Here is a 20,038-nt window from a genome sequence, read left to right as displayed (position 1 = left end):
GTGGCCATGACTAAGTTTTTTCCAGGAGTGTGAGTGGGAAACTTCTAAGTCATGCTTTAAAAGCAAAAAAACTTGCCCTCCCTATCCATTTCTTCCCTAACTACTAGCTGAACTTTAGATATAATGTGAGAATGGCAAGACCAGGTTAGACCATGAGATTGAAGCCACATGGTAAGAATGGTATAGCCACAACATAGAAGAAACAAGAGTCCCTAACACCATGCAATGCCATATTAGCCCTGTCCTTCTCACTCCAGGCCTGTTATGTGAGACAGAAATAAACTTTTATTTTTAAGTCATTATTATCTTGGTCTTTCTTACAGCATTCAAACTGGTTTCCTATCTCATACAGAATATAGTATCAGCACAGAAGTCCTGATGTAACAAGTCCTAAAATACAAGGCATTGGCTCAGTGATGGGATGGCAGCATAGATAGTGGCAAGGAAACATGACAGGAGAAATTGGATGACCTTTGTTATGCTATAACAAGACATTTGCTGCACTGCTACCTACTCGTAATGGAAGGCAGACCATGTGCAAACAGAGCCTAAAACTCTAGTGAAACTTCCTGGAATATCTCAGAATATTGGTTTGTAATGGATGTCGCATGTTGCTTTTAGCAAAGTCTAGTTTTAAAAAAAAAATTGTCAAGCTAGGTGACTAATATACTATTTGAGGTTTTTATTTTTAATGTACATATTTTAAGCCATTTTTTGAACACGGAAAAATTAAGATTATTCATTCCTTCATTAATGAAACAAAGGTAAAGGATTTTATACAACGGCACCAACTGGCAGACCACTAACATCATTCAGGTAAGAGACAAAGACAGAAGTCACCACAGAATCAGGAAGAAAGGACAGAACGTCAAAGAAAGGATAGAACGTCAAGATTTAGCTAATGACCAAATTTAAGAGAAAAGGAATTAGACAGGAGGCAAGATGACTCAAAATCTCTCAAAAGAATAAGTAGAAATGCCTGAAGCAAAGCTAATGATCAAAGAATAGGACTAGAAAGGGACAGAAAAAGGAAATAGGCATTACAGGAAGAGGAAAAGAGAGCAAGAAAACAAAGGACCAGGAAAGAAGGCTAGATGTCTAACTTATGCCAATAAAATCATTTACAAGTGTCTTTGTTACCAGAGAGTGAAAAAATAGAAGAGAAATGCCAAGTTGGAATGAAGCCTCCTGTCCCTGGTGGTTATACTTTACAAGGAAAATGGATAACAACATTTTGCAACCAGGTTCAGTTAGACACAATTAAGATAAACGGCTGTTTGAAAGGCAAACTCATTTACCTCCTGGGAGATTCTACGCTACGTCAGTGGATCTACTACTTACCCAAAGTTGTAAAAAGTAGGTAGTTACTTTATATTCTCTCAGAAATTCAGGCTGGTTTTAAAGTACTTTTAATGAGGTCTCTGTTCTCTGATTTGAGCTATTTTGTTTTTTACTTCATTTAGCTTTCTGGATTTGAGCCTTTAAATTTAAAATGTATTTTATTTCCTCTTTCATAAGAAATGTTGGTCCTCTTTTAAAATTCCAATGAGAACTTTACATTTTTTATTGACATTTTTCATGTATGAACTGCGGGTACCGTACCCTAGAGAGTAGAAAGACTCCAGTGAGCAATTATCTAGGTGGGGTGGGTATTTTAAATGATTGATAGGACATTCTTTTTCATGAATATTAACCATTATCTTCTAATTAAAACATCTATTTATTTTTTTATCAGCACTAAAGTTTTTTGATCTTCATGAAACTGGAATTTTTAAGAAACATTTGCTTCTGGATGCAGAAAGACACACTCAGATTCAATGGAAAAAACATAACTATCCCTTCGTCACTTTGCAGCTCTACTCTCTGATAGATCATGATTATATCCCTCGGGAAATTGACCGGCTATCAGGTGACAAAAACACAGCCATCGTCATCACCTTTGGCCAGCACTTCAGACCATTTCCCGTTGACGTTTTTATTCGCAGGGCCATTGGTGTCCGAAAGGCTATTGAAAGACTGTTCCTAAGAAGCCCAACCACTAAAGTGATTATTAAGACAGAAAACATCAGGGAGATGCACATAGACACAGAGAGGCTTGGAGACTTCCACGGTTATATTCAATATCTTATCATGAAGGATATTTTCAAAGACCTCAACGTGGGCATCATTGATGCCTGGGACATGACCATTGCATATGACACTAATACCATCCACCCACCTGATCATGTGATTGGAAATCAGATTAACATGTTCTTAAACTACATTTGCTAAGGGATAAATACTATACAAAATCACTAGGAATCAATCTCAGCACGTAATCCCACATGTATTGTAAAGTCAGTTTTATTCATTTTAGGAACTAAGGAAAATAAATTTAGAAGAATCTTTTTTGGGAGGAAGGCTATGTAAGGACAATGACAACTGATATGGGATGCAAAACCAAGAGAATCAGACATGTAGAATGACTATACCATGCCTGGTTCTGATGCTTCTTTAAAATATTAAAGAAGTTTTTTAAAAGTCATGTTATTAAGCTGATTTGAAAATATCTGTACAAATTCATGATGCTTTCTATTTCCAATATAGATATTTCCTAGTTCTGTCTATTGAAAAGGCCTAGAAGCAATGATAACCCATTAGCAATAATCACTCCGAGCACCCTGACTGTGGTCTCTAAGAACAGAAAACAGGCATCCTTGAAGGAAAGGCTGATTCCAGGACTGGAACAGAAAATATATATACCATGAGCCTGGACATCTTGTTATGCCAGAAAGCAAATAATCAAAGACAAATGGAACCGTATCATGGAACAGAGGAGGTAACCCAAAGGAATCTCTTCCTTGGCCATAGCTAGATTTAGCATCAACAAGACTAATGACTGCAGTTAATTGAAATACATAATATATAAAATCCATGAGCTCATAATAATACAAAAAGAGACATGCAAGAATAAAAGCAAAATCTCTCATGTGTCATAAGTGGAGTTGGGTAAACCCTTATTTTGAAAATTGGCAACAAAAGGCAAATATGTGAACATTTATCCTCTTTCCTCTTAAAGAGAAAATCAATAACCCTAATAGATAAGGGAAATTTCTTCTTTTTGGAAGAATTATAGCTAATGAATACAGAAAGGATGACAGAATTAGGAAATCACCATTTAAATACTTCTACTTAAATAAGTAAGTAAAGCAGAGATTATCAGTGAATGAACTTTTTTAAAAGTTTGATTGGAACTTTACTATGGATATAGCAGGCTGTCACTTCTGAATCTGCTGCTCAAACTTAGCTTTATTAACAGCAGAACAACCTGTATTATGTCCTACATGATTTGATGCAATGTAAAGTATACAACACCACCTATGAAGCAGTATTCTTGCAATGCTTTTTACTCTAGATCATCTCATCCAATGACTCCAAAATTTTTATTTTCAGCTTTCTAGTCTAATGCCAACTTTACATGAGACATCTCCACTTACACTTGACAGACCTCAAATACAGCATGTTAATGCCAAAAGAAATATCTCCTCTCTACCAAATTTTCACCTCTTTCTGTGTTCCATTTCTTGATCAATGATAATAGTATCCACCCAGTTTTCAAAGCTGGAAAACCATATTTTGTTTAAGTAAACAATTATTGGCATCTATCCTGTGCCACATGCTATGTTAACCAATTTTGATACAAAGGAACAGGGCAAAATGACTATCATCCTCAGTCTTGTGGAGAAGACCAAGGAGGTAGATTCAAAGTAATGCAGTATCACAAGGGTCAAGAAGTTATAGAAACACACCAACAAATAAAACCTGAACTCTGTGATAGAGAGATGCTATCAAGTTTTATAGAGGAAGTATTACCTGGACTCATTCATGAAGAATGAGAGAGTCAAGTTGACAAGGAAGGAAGGAGAGAGAGAAGTGGGACAAACTTGTTGAAAAAAAGGCTCATTCAGGAAATGGCAAGAATTACGAACCTTTAGTGACACAAAACAATGAGAAAAAAGTGGGGAGGCAGCACCCAAATGATGAAGGATTTATATGACATGCTAAGAAATGTGGGCTTTAATCTTAAAAGTACTGGGGAGTGGTTAAAGAACCATAATACAGACAGGACATGATTAGATCTGCCTTTCAGAAAGAGAAATGAGGCAAGATATTTAGAACTATGGCCAATGTGGCATAACGGAAATAAGATAGAGATTGAGGTCAGACCTGGTTTTGAATTCCAGTGTCTTCATTTGTCAACTCAGCCAATTTAGGAATTTAATCTCTGAACTTCAATTTCCTCAATGTTAAATTCAAAGAATTAAATTAGATGATATATGGAAAATGTTTACCTAGTTCTAACACATGGTATTATTCAATAATTTTTCCCTTGAGGCAGCTCAATTAGAAGTTTCAATGATACCCGCAAATTGTACACAAATAACTTGAAGGAGAATCCCAACATTCGCTGAAGAAAATAAAGGGGAAGGAAGGTATTGGGGAAAAGGGTAAAATGAATTTAGGTTTTAGTTAAATGAGGTGGAGGTTTCCATACAAATATCAAAATGCAATGTCCTGTAGATAGAATATGAGTCTCAATTCAGGAGCGAGGTCTATAAGAAAGATGCTCAATTTGTAAGTCATCAGTATATATAGGTGGCTGCTAAAAATGAGGAGATGTTAATATTTTCTCACACACAAAGGGAGCTCTTGTACACTCTTGGTGGGATGTAAGCTGGTACAGCCATTATGGAAAACAGTATGGCAGTTCCTCTAAAAACAGAACTACCATATGACCCAGAAATTCCTCTGCTGAGTATCCCAAAGGAAATGAAATCAGCCCTTCATAGAGATATCTGCATTCTCATGCTCATTGCAGCAGTATTCACAATAGCCAAGATACAGAAACAATCTAAATGCCCATCAATAGATGAACAGATAAATAAATTGCAGTATATATGTACATTGGAATATCATTCAGCCTTACAAAAGGAGATGCTGCTATATTTGCAACAACATGGGTGAACCTGGAGGACGTTACGCTAAGTAAAATAACAACATTGAAGAAAAGAAATAATACTGAAAGAAAAATATTGCTTGATCTTACTTATATACGGAACTTTAAAATTACACACAGAAACAGGGTAGAATGGTAGATATCCAGGTTGGGAGGAAGAGAAAACGGGGATATGTAGGTCAAAGGGTACAAACTTGAAGTTGTATTGGATGAATATCTAGAGAGCTAATGTACAGCATGAGGACTATAGTTAATATTGTATATGGAAAATTTGCTGAGAGACTAGATTTTATGTATTCTACCTCAATTAAAAAGGTAATTGTGCAGTGATGAATATGTTAATTTCTTGACTATAGTAATCATTTCCCTATGCATATGTGTATCAAAACATTACACTGTATACCTTAAATGTATGCAATAAAAAATAAAAGATACATACATAAAATTTTTTAAAAGTCCGACACACAAGACAAATATGTGTCCAAATACCTCAGTCTCTCAAGCCTCTGCACCACTCTACATGCTGCTCCTTCTGACTCGAATGCCCTCCTGCCCCTCCTTCCACCTGTCAAACTCCCAATCACCCTTTAAAACCCAGTTTGAATTTTATTTCTTCTGTGAAGCTTTCCCTGACACCCCCAAAAAGAATAATGTTTCCACAGTGTTTTGTCATTTACTCCATAAAAGAAACAAAAACATGTATTTTAAAAAGTATCTGTCATCTCTAATAGCTTGTAAACATCTTGAGGAAAGAGACTAAGTTTTGCTTCTTTTTCCCCCAAAGAGAACTTTATGAAAACATTTACCATTTCTTTAGAAAGAGGTTTTACCATCTCTTTAGAAAGCTCCAGAATCTATAACCAGGAATAAGTGTTAATGGGATAAGAACCAATGAGAGGACAGCATATGATGCTGAAATGTACTTTCTTATTAATATGAATTCAATGGGCTCATGGAAGGAACCCTTTTATCAAACTGGGTAGAAAGCATTTTCTGTAAAGTATCTTTAGAAAAATATGTACAATTTGAAAAATGGTTATCCAAATTTAACAACTGTCATATAAAAGGCTCATAAAATGTGTGTGGCTGTGTTTCTCAAGATTGTGCGGTCAACTCTGTCACCCTGTCGGCAACCTTGGTCACATTATGCCTAGACATTGTGATTTTGTTCTTGGGGTTCTTAATAATGGTTGTGGTTTTATAAGAAAAGGAAATCTGAAATCTTGTCCCTGTTATTAATACTCATGTCATTACTAATAAAAGTGGTTTGTTGATATGCTAAACAGGTTGTAAAAGCTGTCACTTTGCATGAAATTAACTAGAGAAATACTTCTTTATAGCATGAATATGCAAATGTTCAAAACTTCACAGTAAACTCAAGACATGAATTTCCAGTTCTCTCACCTTGTATCCAATATAAGTGTAAATTAACTTACATTTAACCTTCCTGGGCTGAGGTAAGTAAATTTGCAAACACAGAGTTAAAAGCTTCCTTTTTATTCCCCAGAAACATTTCTGTTAATTCACAGCCCTTCACTGGATCAGTCAAGATTTTTGACACTCTGAGGTGTCACCACAGAGGAAAGGACACCTCAGAGCAAAGTGATGGTCTCCCCAAATCTCAATTTCTCCTTCCATCTATTCAATTTCCAACAATAAAGATTTCAATTTCCAAATATATCCAAAAGATCTTCAGACATGCAGACAAGAACCCCATTCACTAAAACAAGGTGCCCTCACATAGAGTAAAAAACATTCCCTTTTTGTCAAGGTTTATTTTTCCAGTCTTCACCTGAGGCTGGTAGCTAGCAGCGTCTTCTTTAAAGATAGGGTTTTCCTTCATTGAAATATACCATGTGGCCCTTTGGCTATCTGGGCATGTTTTACAGCCTAAAGGTATAACACCGAGAGCACAGTGCAGTGGCTGTGGGGCTGAATGTGCTGAGCTAATCCTAACGTTTTCTGTACCTCTCAGCAGATCTCGGAGAGGCAAGGCAGATATTGCTGAGCACAGTGTTTCTCGCCACTGCTCCTGGTCTCAAAGCCTGAATTGTGTTATTTGCAGCTCTTGGTATGGAAAAAGGAGTGCTGGTGTGAAGATAAGCACCAAATAGCAGAGGGCCACATTCAACCCGAAATTTATATCCAGCGTGTGGGAACACTTGGGTTCCATCATCGCACACTACAGAGCCTGCTCCAACCTCACAGGAGGCCAAGACATCCAGGCACCTATCTACCTTGTGAACCTGCTCCCAGCATTCCTAAGGGTCACTTTAATCCATGGCATGTGCCTCCCCCTGGTACTTGTGCAGCTACAACAAAGAGGAGGACTAGCAGATGCAAAGCTGTGGGAGCAGAGCCATCAGGGGTGCAGCTGGGGCCTCCATCAGGGCATGGTTTATGAAGGCCCCTAAGTGGTCTGTGTGCCACTTTGATGTCAGCTTCCCACCACTCTTCCGTCTCCCCTTACTTCCTGACCCCCAGCCTCTGGTTTCTCTATTCTCTTCCAACTCACCAGAGTGGAGGAAGCATCCTCCATGGAGATGCACAGCTGTGATCCTAGCTCCATGCTTGGAACAATTTTATGCATCTTTAGTCCTTAGCACTGGGCCCAGCACATAGTAGCAAGCAATAAATATTTGTCAAATACGTGATGCTATATCTCTGTGTATCTAGAACATGACAGAAAACAGAAGATAAATGGTAATGTACATTAACAAGGGACACAGCACATTTCAGAAATTAATCAAAAATAAATCTTCTGTGAACTGAGGGAAGGAAGAATCAAAATAAAACAGAGCAGCACCATGATCATCTATGAACAAAGGACCGAAATGCTGTGTTTATAGTGAGGATAATCATGGAAACTTCTTTCCACCTCCTGATTTCTGGGTAAGGGAGGAGGGATACGGAGTTGACATTATTGTGTGGGGAAGAGACAATAATCTAAGAAGCAGGAAACCTGGGTCTTCCAAAAAATTTACATACAGCCACTAATTGCCTTGTCTTCGAGTTCCCTCCTTTTTTATTATGCTAATGATACATACTGAGAACCTGAAAGATCCCAATGGAGAAGACATTGAAGCAGCTGTAAGGAAGAACAAGGTTCTGGTCTGAGAATCATTTATTCAATAAACATGTTATTTACTCATCAACTCTTACATGGTAGGCCTTGAGATGGGGACACAGCGCTGAACAGGACAGGTGTGGTCCCCGTCCTCATTAACGATGGTAGAGAGAGAATACCAGTAAGTAACAGGCTATTGGAATACTGCATGATGCCTGCTATGGAAGGGTACCAGGGTGAACACATGGGTCACCCACCTCAGAGATGGGGGCTTGAGGAAACTGTCCCAGAGGAAGTGATATCTAAGCCAAGACTAGAAGAAGAAGTAGGGCTCAGGGAGGTGGAAGAGAAGGGACAGAGAAAATAACCCAGAGGGAAATGTGGGAAAGCATTCCAGAAGGAACAGCATGTACAAAAGGGACCATCTTTTCATGTGGCTTTGTGTCCATGTCCTCTCCGTGTGTGTGCTCTTATTTTCAGGTAAGATGATTTGTAAAATAATGTGGCACTTCTGTTAAGGCTCATTATATAGATCATTTTTACAACTGTCAGAATTCCAAAAAAGTTTTAAAATAATAATAACAATAATAAGGCTTACTTTCTCCACTTACAGAATAATATCTATCTCAGAATTCAATCTACCCCAGGTCAGACCAAAAACATACCATCAAATTGTCTGGTGATGAACTATGGACAGGTAGGTTTTTTAATTGGGAAAGATTTGATAATCCATCACTTTATCTATGATTTTCTAACCTGAGAGACCACGGTAAGGAAGATGGATAGAGTTAAACCTGTTTTCTCTTAACTTGTGACTCCTACTAAATTTTGAATTGCTCTTGAGCAGGCTCTTGAGTGTCCTACCCTTGCCTGAATGTCCCTACTACACCTAGTATAAGACAGAGTCCAGGACCTTTTACGTGCTCCTCAGTCTCTCCACCAACCCTAGGATTGCATTCAAATAAAATTAACAGCAACAGCGCACCCCACACCAAACACAACTGGAAGGCAGGGCTGCAGAAACGTTAGATCACAGGCTTAGCAACAGACAGCCTGGATTTGAATTTTGACTCCGGTAGTTATTAATTGTGTGGCTATAGGCAAACTACTTAACATCTTCTTGCTTAATTGCCTAATCTGTAGAAGGAACATAAGATAGGATTAACCGGCCAGGCGCCGTGGCTCACGCCTATAATCCCAGCACTTTGGGAGGCCGAGCGGGCAGATCATGAGGTCAGGAGATCGAGACCATGGTAAAACCCCATCTCTATTAAAAATACAAAAAATTAGCTGGGCGTGGTGGCAGGTGCCCGTAGGCCCAGCTACTCTGGAGGCTGAGGCAGGAGAATGGCGTGAACCCGGGAGATGGAGCTTGCAGTGAGCCGAGATCGTGCCACTGCACTCCAGCCTGGGTAACAAAGCGAGACTCCCTCTCAAAAAAAAAAAAAAAAAAAAAAAAATGATAGGACTAACCTCATAGCATCGATTGTTTGCCCCAAATTCACTTAATGATCAGGTATCTGGCTAAATCTTCATCTTTTCCCAGAACTCTTCCATTAGGCCCCCTCTAAGTCAATTCAAAATTGAAGCTTTATGGTGATTTTTCTTTTGAAATACCAGTACCTGCAAATCTAATGTGTTTTGACAACCCACTTCAAGGGCCACACCTTGAACCTTGTTATCACCTGAACTGCTCTACTTCAGAAAGACTGCCTTTCACACTTACTTTCTAACCACAGCCTCTTACTCTTCTTTATTTCCTATAAGCTTATTCTCATTGCACCTCCCAGAAACTCTGAATTCAGTCACAGATTCAGTAAACAAAAATAGATCGAATGCCAGGCACTGTTTCCTGGTTTCTTTCCTTTTCTTTCATCTTATCAGATCTCTTCTGGTCCCAATTTCCTTTTCTTCCCAACCAGGGCCCTACAGTTAATTATATGAACTATTTTCTCTGCTACACCCTCAAATTCACTGAACACATGTTTTTCTGTTTGAAGTCTCAGTTTCCTCTCAGTTTCAATTAATATATGCAGAGGAAAGCATATATTAATTCTTAATTTGTCTCTTGGACAGTTTCATCTTTCTGAAGGTTAAAGAAGTAATAAGCAAAAATTGTTTGTCTAGATCCTGTACATTACTGGAGGTTACAAATTAATTTGTATTCTCACCCCATACCACATATCAAATAGGTCCCAGGTTATTTATAGATTCAACTTTTAAAAAAATCCAACTATTACAACAAACTCAGGGGATATAGTTCTCATAAGCTCTTCTTTAAAAAAAAATACAAAAGACTAGCTTCAGCTAAACAAGAGATAAATGATAAAGACTCTTATAAACAGAATGACAAGTACTGAATCCACTTAATTATAGTACTAACCAAAGAACAAAATAAAACAAAACTATGGAGATTATAAAGAGAAAACAATGTAAATATTATATACTATGACAATATAGAAATGTTGTAAATAAAAAAAGTTGGTGAAGGACAGGTGGAGATACTTCCTTATCATTTTTAGCCTCGTGTTAAAAGATACTACTTAATATATTAACAGGATATATATAAATATAGACATAGTTTATTAAAACTTGTTTTTAAGAAAATAGATGTAAACACAAAGATAAATAAGCAACAATATAGTCATAGAGAGAAAAAATTGGAGCAGGGAAGTATAAATAAATATTTTAGTCACCGTCTATGCTAGGGAGTCAATAAACACTGCCGAATAAAGAAAAGATGAAGTATTTTACGTAAATATATTATACGTATAAATTTTTATGTTATGTAAAGAAAATCACGACTGGGCATGGTGGCTCAGGCCTGTAATCCCAACACTTTGGGAGGCTGAGGTGGAAGGATCACTTCAGCCCAGGAGTTTGAGGCCAGCCTGGGCAACATAGTGAGACCTCATTCCTACAAAATATCAAAAAATTAGCTGGGTGTGATGGTGCACGCTGATGGTCCCAGCTACCTGGGAAGCTAAGGCAGGAGGATCACTTGAGCCCAGGAGATGGAGGCTGCTGTGAGCCATGATTGCACCACTGCACTCCAGCCTGGGCATTAGAGTGGCCCTGTCTCAGAAAAGAAAGAAAGAAAGAAAATCACTAGAACAAAAACGCAAACCTTCCTATTTTTCAGAACAGGGCATGCTTTTAAACTTCAATGTAGTTATTCCATTTCCAGGGTGCAAATACAAGATTATACTTTCAATACTGTAATAGCAAAAGATTGAGAAAATCTATATGTCCAGCAATGAGAGACTGCTTAAAAAATCCATACAGTGAAATGCTGTGTATCCATCTTAATGGATGACTGAGGGAGTTCAATATGTCCTGAAATGAAAAGACATTAAAAATACATCATTACACAAAAATGCAAGGTACAGAACAATGCATTTTATGTAAAAAAGAAAATATAAGTGATATATGCATGTACACATACATATGTACACATAGGCTCTAGAAAGGTATTTATAAGGAGGATAAGAGTGATGAATTTGGGGAGGAAAACTATGTGGCAGGAGACAGGAATGAAACAGAAATTTATTTCCACACTTCATTCCTTTTTGTGTCTTTTGAATTTTGTACCATGTTTACATGATACCCATTCAAAATTTAATGAATTTTTACAAAATGTCTTTGCATTTCACTGTTGAAAATGTTAATTTTTTCATTATGACTTTTCCTTTCATTCTATTAAGACTCAGAAATACCTCAATATTTCTTAATAATTACTTCCTTCAATTTGCTATTGTAATCATTTTTTAATCAAATAATTTTTTCTTAGCCATATATTTTTAGGTTCAATGGGTTTTTTAAATGGATTTTTAACATCCTATGGAATAAGTGGTTAAAGTACAAATGGAACAACTGACTCATGTGATTTACTCAAAACTTTCAGCATTTTAATTATGGCCAATTTCTAGATTGAACACTTCAGTAGTTATATATGAATAAAGATATAAATGCATTATTAAGGTTAATGAAATAAGGACAGGTTCAGCTGCATACACGTAATAAGTCACATTCTTTGCCATTTCAGTTTTGGTGAGGACAAGAGATGCCTATCTTTCTTCATCACAGGGATACCTTCCTAATATTCTCTCCTGCCATGAAGCACCACTGTGTCCAGAAGTTTCAGCAGCAGAGGCTAAGCTGAGAATAAAGGAAATCATGGAGAAACTAGACCAGCTGAGCCCACCCAGACCTTTCACCCACATGAACACCACCACCAGTGCTGCACACAGCACAGCCACCATCCTCAACCCTCGAGACACACACCACAGGGGGGACCAGCTGGACATCCTGCTGGAGGTGACAGACCACTTGGTGGGACATAGGAAGCAATACGGCAGGGATTTCCTGAGGGCCAGGATGTCCTCCCCAGTGCTGATGGCAGGTGCTTCAGGAAAGGTGATCAGCTTCAACAATGGCACCTAACTGGTCAGCTTCACTTTGTTCTGCGGGGGCCAGATACCCCTGTCTCTGCTGCTCACCCACCCCAGTGAAGAAGCATTGGCTTTCTGGAGGATGAAACACCAAGACTGTGACGGGATCATCTTCACAGGCCAGTTTTCCAGGGGCACCTCTCAGGTCAATACTGATTGCACTCTCGTTTCAAACTCAAATGCTGGATTGTGCCAGTACCTGCATACCCAAGAAGCCTTCTACTGCTACTCAGAGGTCAGGGACCCACTTGAGCAGGCAGTCTGTCCTTTCTCAGATCTCACCCTCCATGCTGGGAGATGCACTGCTCTCTTCAAAGCTGTCAGACAGGGACATTTACCTCTGCCGAGGTTTCTGCTGCTTTTTGTTTAGCTATGCCCTGTCCCCAGAGGTGGGGTCTACAGAGGCAGGCAGGCCTCCTTGTGCTGTGGTGGGCTCCACCCAATTCCAGGTTCCCAGTGGCTTTGTTTACCTACGTAAGCCTCAGCAATGAGGGGCCCCTTCTCCAGCCTCGCTGCCACCTTGCAGTTAGATCTCAGACTGCTGTGCTAGCAATGAGGGAGGCTCCGTGGGCGTGGGACCCTCTGGGCCAGCTGTGGGATATAATCTCCTGGTGTGCCCTTTGCTAAGACCCTTGGTAAAGCACAGTATTAGGGTGGGAGTTACCCAATTTTCCAGGTGTTGTGTGTCTCAATTTCCTTTGGCTAGGAAAAGGAATTCCCTTTCCCCCTTGCACTTCCCAGGTGAGGCGATGCCTCGCCCTGCTTCAGCTCTCGCTGGTCAGGCTGCACCCGCGAACCAGCACCAACTGTCCAACATGCCCCAGTGAGATGAACCCGGTACCTCAGTTAAAAATGCAGAAATCACCTGTCTTTTGGGTTGCTCAAGCTGGGAGCTGGAGGCTAGAGCTGTTCCTATTCGGCCATCGTGGGCACTCCCCTTGTTGCTCTTTTGAAGGGATTTTTTGTGTGTGTGACTCAATCTCCTTCACTTCAGCTCTGATTTGGTTATTTCTTGGCTTCTGCTAGCTTTGGGATTTGTTTGCTCTTGATTCTCTAATGCTTTTAGTTGTGATGTTAGGTTGTTAATTTGAGACCTATCTAACTTTTTGATATGGGTGTTTAGTGCTATTAATTTCCCTCTTGACACTGCCTTAGCTGTGTCCCAGAGATTCTGGCATGTGGTATCTTTGGCCTCATTAGTTTCAAAGAACTTCTTGAATTCTGCCTTAATTTTATTATTTACCCAAAAGTCATTAAGGAGCATGTTATTCAATTTCCATGTAATTGTATGGTTTTGGGTGAATTTCTTAGTCTTGATTTCTAATTTGATTGTGATGTGGTCCAAGAGTCTGTCTTTCATGATTTCAGTTCTTTTGCATTTGCTGAGGAGTGTTTTACTTCCAATTATGTGATCAATTTAAAAGTATGTGCCATGTGGCAATGAAAATAATATATATTTTGTTGTTTCTGGGTGGAGAGTTTCATAAATATCTATTAGGTCTATTTGATCTGGTGCTGAGTTCAGTTCCTGAATACCTTTGTTAATTTTCTGTCTCAGTGATCTGTCTAATATTGTCAGTGGGGCATTAAAGTCTCCCACAGTTATTGTGTGAGAGTCTAAGTCTCTTTGAAGGTCTCTAAGAACTTGCTTTATGAATCTGGGTGCTCCTGTGTTGTGTGTATTGTATTTAAGTTAGCTAGATCTTTTTGTTGAATTGAACTCTTTACCATTTGAATTCTTTACCGTCTTTGTCTTTTTTATTTGTTTGTTTTATCTTTCCTGGTTTAAAGTCTGTTTTGTTAGAAACTGGGATTGCAATCCCTGCTTTTTTTCTGTTTTCCATTTGCTTGGTAGATTATTCTCCATTCCCTTATTTTGAGCCTACGTGTGTCATTGCATGTGAGATGGATCTCTTGAAGACAGCATACTAATATATCTTTGTTCTTTATCCAACTTGCCACTCTGTCTTTTAACTGGGGCATTTAGCTATTTACATTCAAGGTTATTATTGATATGTGGGGATGGATTCTGTCATCATGATGTTGGCTGGTTATTTTGCAGACTTGTTTATGTGGTTGCTTTATAGTGTCACTGCTTTGTGTACTTCAGTGTGTTTTTGTAGTGGCTGGTAATAGTCTTTCCTTTCCATATTGCTTCCTTCAGGAGCTCCTGTAAGGGAGGTCTGGTGGTAAGAAATTCCCTCAGCATTTGCTTATCTGAAAAGGATCTCATTTCTCCTTCACTTATGAAGCTTAGTTTGGCTAGATATGAAATTCTAGGTTGGAATTTCTTTTCTTTAAGAAATATTGAATATTGACCCTCAGTCTCTTCTCAGTTGTAGGGTTTCAGCTGAGAGGTCTGCTGTTAGTCTGATGGGCTTCCCTTTGTATGTGACCTGGCCTTTCTCTCTGGCTGCCTTTAACATTTTTTCTTTCATTTTGACCTTGGAGAATCTGATGATCATGTGTCTTGGGGATAATCTTTTTATGAAGTAATTTACTGGGATTCTCTGCATTTCCTGAATTTGAATGTTGGTCTCTCTAGCTAGGTTGGGGAAGTTCTCATGGCTGATATCCTGAAATATGTTTTCCAAGTTGATTCCATTCTCCCCATTTCTTTCAGGTACACCAATCAGTTGTAGATTCAGTCTCTTCACATAATCCCATATTTCTCAGAGGTTTTGTTCATTCCTTTTTTTGTCTCTATTCTTGTCTGCCTGTCTTATTTCAGAAAGCCAGTCTTCAAGCTCTGAGAGTCTTTTCTCTGCTTGGTCTATTCTGCTATTAATACTTGCATTTATGAATTTCTTATAGTGTGTTTTTCAGTTCTGTCAGGTCAGCTACATTCTTCTCTATACTGGCTATTTTGTGTGTCAGTTCCTGCATGCTTTATTATAATTTCTAGCTTCTTTGTATTGGGTTACAACGTACTCCTGTAGTTCACTGAACTTCATACCTGTCCATATTCCGAATTCTACTTCTGTCATTTCAGCCATCTCAGCTTCAGCTGGGTTTCAAACTCTCGCTGGAGAGACGATGCGATCCTTTGGAGGAAAGAAGGCACTCAGGCTTGTTGAGTTTTCAGCATTCTTTGCACTGATTCTTTCTCATCTTTGTGGGATTATCTACCTTCAATCTTTGAGGTTGCTGACCTTTGGATTTTTTTTCCTTTGTCCTATTTGATGACTTTGAGGGTCTGATTATGGTATAAGGCAGATTAAGCCAGCTGGCTTCACTTCTGGGAGATGTTAGGCGGCCAACACTCAGCTCCCAACTCCTGGAATGCATGCTTTAACTGTGGGGGACTTGTACTGGGCCTGACTTTGTTCTCTGGGCTGGAGACTGTGTGTGCTATTGCACTAGAGGTGGTATCGGCTTGGGGTGGCACAGGTCTGGGTGCCTTCTCTGTGCCCCATAAGCAGGGGTGATCACTCAGGGTGTGGGAGGATTCCCTGTTTTCTGTACAGAATCAGTGCAAATGTGGGGCACTGGCTAGGTGGGGCTTCCTGGCTCTGTGCCGGCCAAGGATTTGTCTGCAACAGCCATCACTGGGGGTTAGTAGGGATGCATACTACACTCCTACTGGCAGGGCAAGTGAAGCAAAACCCACCCCTGCAGACACACATCAACCAAGTGATGTGGGGAGTTGCCATGGCCTCAGGGGAAGCTGCAGTATGGGGAGGAAATTTGCAGGCTGATGTGTGGCCATAGAGGCCACCTCTCTGGAGTTTTCCACTGGTCAGGCACAGTCTACAGGCACAGAAGCTATGGTGTGGGCCTCCAGAGTCCCCCAAGACTGCCCTGTAAGCAGGTAAGGCCAGGCTGGGGCCCTGGGAGAGGCCAGTAGACCAAAGAGTGCTCAGGTTGGACCAGCCCTGTCTGATGTGCAAGACTACCCTGCAGAGATCAGGTCTGACAGTACGGACATTTTCATTTATTGTGTTGGATACACTATGGATCTTTTCAAACTAGAGACCAGTGTTCTTAATTTCAGAAATATTGTATTATTATTTCTTTGATAATGGCCTCCCTGCCAATTTCTCTATTCTCTTCTTCTGTAATTCCCAATACTTCAATATTGTATCTCTTGGATTTATCTTCTAAGCTTCTTAATTTTTAAACTTTATACCTCTTTATTGTTTTGCTATATTTTCTGCAAAATTATCTTGACATATCTTTTGACACTTCTATTGATGGTTTTTTTTAAGTCATCAATTTTTTTCATTTTAAAAAGATCCTACTTGTTCTTTGAATATTCTTTTTCACAGAATTCAGTTGTTTCCTGGATACAACATTTTCCCTGATTTCTATGAATATATTCATTTTATTACTAATACACATTTTATTTGAAGTTTTATTTTATTCTTGAAATTGTCTCTGTCTCTTCTAGGTTCCTTTTATCTGTGTGACTATCTGGTTTCTCTTTCACACAGGAAATGTTCATCAAATACCTGAAATCCTTAGCCATCTCCTCATACCATTATGATATCCACTTAAAAAGCCACCTGGATGCTCTATGTATATGGATGGGACTGATTAATACGACAGTCTCACTGTGCAGTGATGAGGTGGCAAACAGGTCTATTCATCAGGACTTACACCCACAAATACCAGCATCTGAAGCTTTTGTCTTGGCCTGCTCAATTTCTTATGGAAAAAAAAAAGTATCTAATCTCTGAGGAGTCTAGCTCCTAGCCAAAATCCTACTGTGTGATCTTTCAGGCCCAATCATAGGTGCCACAACCACTTTATCTGGGAGCCTTGAAGACACCTTTGTCTACTGTGACTCAGTATTCACTGTTTTTCCACCCCTAGCCACGTGGCTAAATAAGTAAATAAATAAGTAAGCAAGCCTGGGATAACAATTCTCCCAGGGAAACTTAAAGGAAACAAATCAAACTCTTTCAGAATTCACACACAGAAGCCAAACCACATAGGTTTTTCATGTAACGTCCTACCAATCACAAGATCACAATATAGAATTACACAAGAAAACCATCTACCATAAGCAAAAATAGAAGGATTTCATGGAATTCGATCTCCAAGAAATTCATATGCGAGTCATCATTGAAGACTATAAGCATTTAAAATTACAAAATAGAATCAAATCTATGTGAAAGAAGAAACTAGGAAAAACATCACACAGGCTGGCAAAAGTACTACACAATACTTCCAGATATGAAAAATATAGTCATTAAAATAGCAAATAACAGTAACATTACAAAGTCCCATCATCTTAGAAAGTCCCTAATCTTATAAATTCTGTGGATGGGTCAAACAGCATATTAGACAAAGATGAAGAGAGAAATAGTGAAACTGCAGATAGACCTGAATAAATTACTCAGAATATAGTGCAAAGAAGATGGAAATATAAAATAGAAGGCTAGAGACATAAAGTATATAATGAGAAAGTCTAAAAAGAGCCTTTTTTTGGGGGAGTGGAGAGAAGAATTTGAAAAGATAATTAAGAATTTTCTATAAGAAACATGTGAATCCTTAGATTAAGATTCCCAATGAGTCCCAAGCAGCATAAAGAGAAGTAAATCTACACCTAGGCACAGTACAGAACACCCAAGAGATATGAAATGAGTCTAAAATTTCTTGTATTCACAATAGAATGAATGCTGGTACTTTTTCCTGAGATAGAGAACAATGAAAGAAGTCCAGAGTTTGGCTGGAAAGAACATGAACTTGATATGGGACATTTTACTTTGGGAAATCTCTGGGCTGTCAAGGGTAGAAGCCAAATACTCGCTTGTGGAAAAACCTTCTTTCACATTATTTGTCTAAGACAGGGTTTCCTAACCATTGCACTATTGACATTTTGGGCTGAATAATTCTTCGTTGTGGGAAGTTGTCTTGTGCATTGTAACATGTTTAGCAGCATCTCTGGTCTCTACCCACTAAATGCCAGTTAGCACTCCTAATTGTGAAAAACAAAAACTAGATATCCCCTAGAATACAAAATCACCTCTAGTTGAGAACCACTGGTCTAACAGAAGATGGTGATTTGGTATATACAGTATCTACTGAGAAGCTACAGGTTTTTGGTTTTTTTGTTTGTTTGTTTGTTTTTTATGTTCTCATGGATACATTGAGATACTCTCTTCCAAAGCCCTTCTTACCTCCAAAGCCCTTCTCTCTGATCTTGAGCCACAGTGCACTTCATTTGACAGCTCTCTTGGCCTTCTTGGAGCTTTTCTGATCCATTAGCCCTGGAATAAATAAGGCACTGACTTTCATAGTCCCAAAGATTCCTCCCTGAATCTTTAAGTCCCTATATTTGAACAGCAGAACAGTCATTCAGAATTAAATGGTTTTTGTAACTTGTAAAATACCTTAAATATACTACAATAACCATAAATATTATATTCTCTCAAGTTAAAAGGTCATTCAAAGATAACCTGACATTTGTGGTGATTTCAATGCTTGAGGGGAAAACCGGCTAATTGTCTCTTCCCCTTTCTTGAGGGTTGATTCTGTACACTGAAATAATGCAAAGCTTTGAATCCACTGAGGGCTTGGAGAGTAACCCTAAGTCTGCTTTTTGCTGTAAGGGGTAGTGCTTAGAGCAGTGGCTTCCAAATTGACTGGATGTCTCAGAATCACCTGGAAGAGCTTTCTAAAAACAGAAACTATCCAGTTTCTACACTGAAAATTAGGTCTGGGGTGGGGTTCCAAAATCTGTATTGTTTTAAAAAACTTCCCATGCATACTGCTAGGTTTCAGAACTACTTTAAAGGATGGACATCCCTACTCAGGTGAATAACTATTCGGCTTCATCACTGACATGGCCCTAAAATAATGGTTTTCTGTGTTGTAAGTTAGAGTTGTTGTTAAAGATGTCAGCATATTCCTAAATAATTCATGGTTCAAAGAGAGTATCAAATATAGAAACTTCAAACTGCAAGTATAGAAACAGAATAGAAAGTCTAGAAAAAGACCAACAAAATACACTCAACTGATTTTCAACAAAGGCACCAAAATAATTCCATAGGGAATGGACAGTCTTTTTTGCAAATGGTGTTGGAACAACTGGATATCAAAATGGGGAAAATAAAAATGAACCCTGACTTCTCCTTCATACCAATTCATACCACTTCATACCAAACATAAAAATTAATTTGGGAAGAATGATGGGATCAAGCACAAAACTATAAAGCTGTAAGAAGAAAATAAATTTACAATATTTAGATAGGTAAGGATTTCTTAAGTAAAACACAAAAAGCAAAGATCTTCTATTCTTCAAAAGACACTGTAAAAAGGATAAATCACAAACTAGAAGAAAATATTTACAATACATAAATATGACAAACAGCTTATATCCAGAATATGTGGAGAACGCTTACAACTCAAATAACAAAGAAAACAGACAACCCATTTTTTAATGGACAAAAGGACTGAACTAACCTTTCACCCCACAAAAGTATATGAATGGCCAATAAGCACTCAAAAAGATGTTCAATATCATTATCCATCAAGAAAATACAAATTTAAAACACATGATATGCTACTTTGGACCCA

At 38.6% G+C, this 20,038-nt stretch overlaps 1 protein-coding gene and 1 pseudogene across 3 annotated transcripts in view; both read left to right on the top strand.

The window, feature by feature from the left end:
- Positions 1-6,279, top strand: part of LOC105476465 (NXPE family member 4) — a 64,775-nt gene extending 58,496 nt beyond the window's left edge. For 2 of the 3 annotated variants that reach the window (XM_071075614.1, XM_011732436.3), the window contains 2 exons: positions 1,144-1,356; positions 1,736-6,279. In XM_071075614.1, the coding sequence (XP_070931715.1) occupies positions 1,144-1,356; positions 1,736-2,271 (749 nt within the window). In that variant the 3' untranslated portion in view covers positions 2,272-6,279. The remainder of the gene's footprint in view (positions 1-1,143; positions 1,357-1,735) is intronic. The other variant, XM_011732439.3, reaches the window with a different exon arrangement.
- A 2,191-nt stretch (positions 6,280-8,470) lies between these two features.
- LOC105476500 (NXPE family member 2-like) lies at positions 8,471-15,614 on the top strand (annotated as a pseudogene).
- The last annotated feature ends 4,424 nt before the right edge of the window (positions 15,615-20,038 follow it).

Source organism: Macaca nemestrina, chromosome 12 (genome assembly GCF_043159975.1).
Source record: "Macaca nemestrina isolate mMacNem1 chromosome 12, mMacNem.hap1, whole genome shotgun sequence".
NCBI classification, from domain to species: domain Eukaryota; kingdom Metazoa; phylum Chordata; class Mammalia; order Primates; family Cercopithecidae; genus Macaca; species Macaca nemestrina.
The sequence above is the reverse complement of the archived record's forward strand: the minus strand, read 5'-3'. Positions and strand labels throughout refer to the sequence as shown.